The following is a 6,610-nucleotide window of genomic DNA, read 5'->3' as shown; positions in this document are numbered from 1 at the left end:
TGTTGCATGCCCTTAGTGTTTTGTGTCCGTGTGGTGGGGTCAGGTTGGGCACAATAAATGCCACACTGTGTCTCAAATGTTGTCCTCTGTAGGGCTATGGGTCAGTGAGGGATGCTGTGTCTCATAGTGGGGCCAGCCTTATGGCCCTCTCTGTGCATTAGTTGCTCTGAGCAGGGATATCGTACTCAAGGCTTGGAGGGCCAGGATGTGCTCCACTCTCTCTTCCTCTCCCTTCATTTGCTCCCATGTGCTCTGATCAGACATGTTCCCCTCCTGGAGCTGGAGCTTCAGTGCTGTCCTCTGAAGTAGATTCTTCTGGGGGGAGTGGCGGCTATCCACACAGTTGGGATTGGGGACAGCCTCTCAGACCTCTCTGTTGGTTCCCTGCTTCATGCCAGTTTGTTGCATTCACATCTTGTAGCACTGGGTTGAAGTCTGGTCCCTCTTTTCCTGTGGAGATATAAACAATACCCTCCCCTTGGTGGGTGAGTTAGTAGGACTTTACTTTCTTAGTTTGTCTATAAATGTCCTTTTACTGTTGCAGGATGCAATCCACTCCCAAATACAATGCGACATTTAGTTGTCTTGTATTGAGGGTTTTTAAAATGTGAGTGAACAATGTGAGATTTAAGGACTGAAATTTCATCTTTAGACTTCTCATCCACAACAGCATGCATTGGGTCAGATCACTCTCCCATCACATCACTCTCCCATCACCCTCATTCTACATGAGCGGGTTACTGTGTCAGAAATTATCAAAAGGGAGCCAGCCTAGTGTGCTGTGTCAGCCTCTACAGTGTGTAGCCAAGAATACGCTTGGTAATGAGCAGTTAGGGTTCTTTGTCAAGAGGACAGTATGCCTGTGGTAGAGACACATTAGAGACACATTATAAGGAGACTTGGTGAATTTCATCTGCTTTAACATATAAATACCACTGTAATTCGTGAAGACTGGCAGTCTTCCAATCACAGAAAGCCCCTGGAGCCCCTTAGGGACTGAATGAAGCATATTGGGAACCCAGTGGGGATGGCTGGCACTTTTGTTTATTGTCCACACCTTCAGTCAATCATGGCTGCACACTTGGGCAGTCTCAGGTCACACATCTAGGGTAGCTGGTGCCATGCCTTTCTACACTGCTCAGCACAGCGGTCAGTCCCTCTGGGTTCTGAAGTAGCCACCATCCACTTTGAGTCAGTAAAGGGTTAGACTTATGTGGGAAAGGATTAGGCCAAGCCTTAGAAGGAAGGTAAAAAAGGTAAATTGCCAACATCCAGGAAAAATAGGGCTTAAGGTTGAGATGTAAAGTGTGTCAGAGAGAAATAGTTGTGTGACAGGCAGCTCGGGTCTGGTGAGGAACCAATACTTCCTTTCCTATCTTTGAAAAACTGTCTTGTAAACCAGGGACCGGCAAGAGGTTGGCAAAGGGAATTCAGAATTGTCTCAATGAGAAAAATAGTGTTCTAAGAGTTAGCATTTTCTAAGGGTACAGTGTATGAGTTTCATGTGAACTGGGGGGGCTGAGACCAAATGTAGATCACTACGCGCTTGTTGAGCATACTGTCTGTTCAGCACGAAGATGGGGACAATGGATTGTATCTCATAACTAACCATCTTGTAAGTTGAAGCATCAAATGAAGGACTTTGTTAGAGAAGCATTTAAGGTGCCTCCAGCTGAGATTCCATGAGGGTTTGCTTCTAGGGATTTAGCACAGTTCGATGAATGGTGCAGCCTTACTTGATTGGTATGGTTGAAAATCCTAGGCCGTCTCATCTGACCCTGAATTTTCTATTCAAAGGTACCCCCCAGAAATACCTGAATGACTACCCGTGACCAGTTGTTCTGTGAGGCAGAGGATTTAAAATGTTTATATAGATAGGTCTCTTAAGTTTTAATTGAGGGAGAAAATTTTGCTGTCAGCCTTGTGAGATGACTACAATAGCTAAAAATCCTGCTGTTCAGCAGTATGTTTGTCAGAGGATTTAAAATTGTCCAACTAAGGTGTAAGCAGAAAACTGCTGACCATGTGAAGCCGAAGGCAGATCCTTCTGAACTGTGACTCACCCCTAGGAATGAGCACCGAGTCGGGTTCTCCTAAAGTGACACACCCAGCGTGATGTTTTAATCCTGTTTTCTTTGTTTTGGGGTTTTTAACTAAGCAACACAGTGAATCTTGTTTTCAAAGGAGCTTTTAGACTAGCAGTAAAACTACACAAAGTGGAAAAGGCATTGTCTCTTAACAAAACCAGTTGGGAAAAAAAATTTTTTTGAAAGTAGAAAATGTATAATTTTTATTAATCAAGAGATGTTTTAAAAAATAAAGAAATATGTTCATATCAATTTTTACGAAAACCCAAGTGGAGAAAACCGTTTAATGAGGGCATGGCCCTGAAGAAACTTTGGAATTTGACGTCAGCAAATATGACTCCAAAAGAGAAGGGCACCCGCCTGCAACGGGAGTGAAGTCTTACTTGTCTAGCTCTCTCTGTGGCCCGTCTCTGATGACCAGGAACACACTTCCACTGAAGCGCCACACCTGGGGAAGCTTGATCAGTTTTCTCAAAATCACTTCTATTGACAACATTTCTTCCAGAGGCTGTTTCTCATCCATTTTGTTTCCAGTTCCCACTCCATTCTGTCACCCTTTGATGACAAAGTTGCTATCCGTTTTAATGATGCGTTTATCCATATTTTGACTTTCCATGTTCAATTGCTTTGGGAGCTGCCCTCAGTTCTGCTGTTTGATTTGTCTGTCTTCCAGAAAGCCTCTCACTTACATTCAGTGGGTGGTTATGTCCCAGCAGACTCCGGATGCAGCTGTGCACCACATCTCGCATTATTGCTGCAGCTACCACCAGAGTAAATGATTGGAATGTGTTCTCTGCCCCAGCCAAAGTTCAGTCCTTGTTGGTCCCCAGAACTCATGTTGGATTTTTCACTGAGGTCAACACTTTCTTAGTCCCGGTCATCTTCAATTCAGCAGAAAATTCTTTAGTAATTAACAAAAGAAGGCATAACTAGTAAACACAACTCATATATAAAATGGCTTGCAAGATTAGAAAAGTCAGCAGCAGAAAACTGTGCAGGCTTTTAATGAAAAGCACAACAGCCCATGCAATGGTTGATTTGTTGCAAATATAGAATAGATGTTGGATGGATCACTTCAGAACGTAATACTTCAAATTAAAGTTCATGCTGTAGACAAAGTGAAGTCATGACAGATGTGAAACAGCATGATGCGTGGAATGTAGAATTATGTTCTTTATATCAGAAGAACACACATGCAATGGGACCATTGTCTTTTTTTTTTCTTTTCATTATTTATTAGGTGAAAGTTTACAGAGCAGATCATTAGTTTTACACTCAATAATTCATTTTGTTTCTATTCATCCTCTCACTGTACCATTATTTATTCCAGTTCTGCCCTGCCACTGTCTCTGCTGCCATCTCTGCTGCCACGGCCCTTCTACTCAAGAGTCTCAGGGTCCAAGGGGCATGCTGTGCTTCTGGCTCACTTTATACCCAGCCGACTGGCAAAACTGAGTAGTCCCCACATTTGCATAGTCCAACCCAATCATTTAGTGGGCGTTACAAGGACAGGTTGGACAAGCTATACCAAGTAATTTTCACTTCATTGCAATTATGTTCATATAGTAGAACTTATTAAACAATTCCACAGCTTTCATACTTCATTAGTACCCGTTGTGTATAACTTTGCGAGAACACTTTGACCAGCTATGTATGACTCACTGGGACTTCACTAGGGTTATGTGGGTGGCATCACTAATTTTGTTTTTGTTTTGCTATTTGTAGCTAGAGCATGATAAACTAAAAGGATTTTAATTTGTATATTTTTTTATTGGATCTAAGGAATAAATGTTTAAATAGGATGAGGTTCCACCAGGAGTTGCAGTGATTATGTTTAAGTCCACAGCAGCAAAGGAACGTTGATATTATTGATTAAGTAACAAATGAAAGATTCAAGTATACTCAGCAGTCTTACTGAATAGTACAATAACCATAACTGTACTTTGAACAGTGTAAATTCGCACCGTCAGTTGAATGAGTTTTGCATTTCCTAATCTCTTTTTCTTGACCCCTGCAAATTCTGTTCCTTATGCCACTGAGGATTGGTTGTGTCTTGAGAACTATGTCCCTTTGTCTTCACGTTGTAGTTCATCAATCAGTTACTCGGAGTGGTCCCTTTGTCAGCGCCCACAGAGGAGAAGTTGGCACTGCCTGCTGACATCAAGGCTCTGCAGCAGCATTTGTGTGTGATTCAACTGACAAGGTTGCTTGGCTTGTACCACACTATGGACAAAAGTCAGAAATTGAATGTAGTCAGAGAATTGATGCTCAGGTACCAGCATGGACTAGAATTTGGTGAGCAATCTTTCAAAATGTGCTTTAATTCTCTGATCTGCTAACACTTAGAAGTCTGTTTTTCGTTTTCTTTTTTCCTTTTAAATTTAAAAATGTAGTTGTGTAGCTATCACCAGTTTTCAAATGTTGTTATCACCCCAAAGGAGATCCCATGCCCATTAGCTAACACTCCTGCCCAGCCCTAGTCAATCACTGATCTGCCCTATGTCTCTGTCATCAGTTTGTCTGTTCTTAGAGATTTTAAGTAAATGGCACCATGACATACATCTTCTTATGACTGACTGAACACCATGATTAATGTTGCTTGGTTTTGCAGTATATAAGTGGAATCATGTGAAAGAGGTAAAGATTTTCCATGTTATTCAGTGCCAAGAAGTGTTCATTGCTCCACTACTAGCCACAATGTGGGCAATTCCAACTCACCTAGAAGTACGTGGAAAGACAGGTCTGGGTGACTGCTTTTGAAATCTCTACAAAGCAGTATGCTCCATAAATGTGGAATGCCCTGAGTTACGGCTACTGACAACACTGACAGCCTAATGCTTGAGAATATGCGAGGAGACTAGAATCTTACGCACTTCAAGTAAGGCCGTCTGTCAGAAAGCAACCTGCATTAAATGTGCAAAACCTTTGCCGAAGGTTCCCCCACCCCTTTTATAAATTGTTGTATTGTGAGCTAATACAGATACCATACCATTCCATAATTCAGTCACATCATGCAGTATTGTATAATTGCTACCACAGTCTGTTTCTAAACATTTTCTTCCTTCTTGAACTCCTTGATATCAACTCCCCATAGAAGTCCATTTTTATAGCACACTCATAGCACCTTGTTTTAATGAGCTTGGCAAGGAGCCCAGTCAAGTTAGAAGACCATCCAAGTAATATGATGTAACACTTTTCTGAAACATTTCTGAGCTTTAAATATTTGTAGTTGGTTAACAGGTGGCCATATTCTTGATTTGGTGAGCTTAACTGTTACTGCATTGAGACTCAAGTGGGTAACAAGTGCTAACAAGTTGGCAGTTCAAAAGTATCACCAACTATTCCATGGAGAAAAGATGAGGCTTTCTACTCCTGTAAAGGGTTACTGTCTCAGACACTCATAGGGGAAATTCTGCTCTGTCCTATAGAGTCAGTATGAGCAGTAAGTTTGAGTTTGAGCTTATGATGCTGATTGTTATATTTTTTCTCTATAGGTCTTACTATTTTTAATCTATAGACAATATAAGAGGAGTTTAGAATTGAAGACCTTCAGAGTGAGATGGCTTTTATTACATATATATGATAGAAATATAAATAATTTCAATAGACGTCTATATTTATCTAACCTAAAAAAATAAGATTCCCTCCTAGAAAATATGGTAAACTCTAGAGGATAATATTAATTAAATTATACATGCCTTTGGCTTATTTTCTTAAACTGACTCCTTCCAAATCTTCCCTTTTTTGGAACTTGTTCTGGAATGAACCTTCTGTCTCTGGCTTTTGAGCCCTTTGATTTATAGCTTACACTCCCATTCCTCAGTTATCAAAATGGTTAGATCCCAAAGACCAGGTCTTTATACCAAAGTTGGTGTAAAAATGAAAGATGGCTACATCATTGCATAACTGCCAGACCCCTGAGAATCGTGGCCCAGCTCAGTTGACATATGACCTTAGCCATCACAGCCAGCCTTTGTCTCACTCTGGCATTCATGACTGCCAGACGTGCATCATCAACGTGCAAAGTAATAATCCGATAGCCAGTTTTTTACTACCGTCATTAATGTAAAGCGTTGGGTAACAAGAGGGTCAATAAGTGAGACACTTACCCGGTTTTCTTATTTTCTTTTCCTCTTCTCCCATTTCTTTCTTGCTTTAAAACACTCCTTGGGAACATTAATAGTTAAACAAATTTAAAATGCCAATATGGTTTCTTTAATTCCCTGTAGGCAAGTCCTGTTTGAAAACCGAACTACAGTTTTCAGACTACTATTGTCTCCTTGCTGTCCATGTGCTTATTGATATATGGAGAGAAACCGGTAAGTAGCAGTAGTTTATTTTCTTTTAATAGATAATTTTATTGGGGGCTCTTGCAGCTCTTATAACAATCTATACATCAGTTGTATCAAACACATTTGTACGTATCTTGCCATCATCATTTTCAAAACATTTTCTTTCTACTTGAGCCCTTGGTATCAGCTCCTTTTTATCCCCTCCCTCCCCCACTCTCATTAACCGTTGAT

General features: G+C 40.9%; 1 protein-coding gene across 1 annotated transcript in view; it reads left to right on the top strand.

Annotated features, from left to right (window-relative positions):
• NAA25 (N-alpha-acetyltransferase 25, NatB auxiliary subunit) overlaps positions 1–6,610 on the top strand; it is a 77,971-nt gene that overhangs the window by 39,064 nt on the left and 32,297 nt on the right. Inside the window, exons 12-13 of the mRNA XM_045296691.1 lie at positions 4,175–4,382; positions 6,317–6,406. Of these exons, the coding sequence (XP_045152626.1) occupies positions 4,175–4,382; positions 6,317–6,406 (298 nt within the window). The remainder of the gene's footprint in view (positions 1–4,174; positions 4,383–6,316; positions 6,407–6,610) is intronic.

This window comes from Echinops telfairi, unplaced genomic scaffold (genome assembly GCF_000313985.2).
Source record: "Echinops telfairi isolate 266 unplaced genomic scaffold, ASM31398v2 ScPeMD7_7412;HRSCAF=8450, whole genome shotgun sequence".
NCBI classification, from domain to species: domain Eukaryota; kingdom Metazoa; phylum Chordata; class Mammalia; order Afrosoricida; family Tenrecidae; genus Echinops; species Echinops telfairi.
The sequence above is the reverse complement of the archived record's forward strand: the minus strand, read 5'-3'. Positions and strand labels throughout refer to the sequence as shown.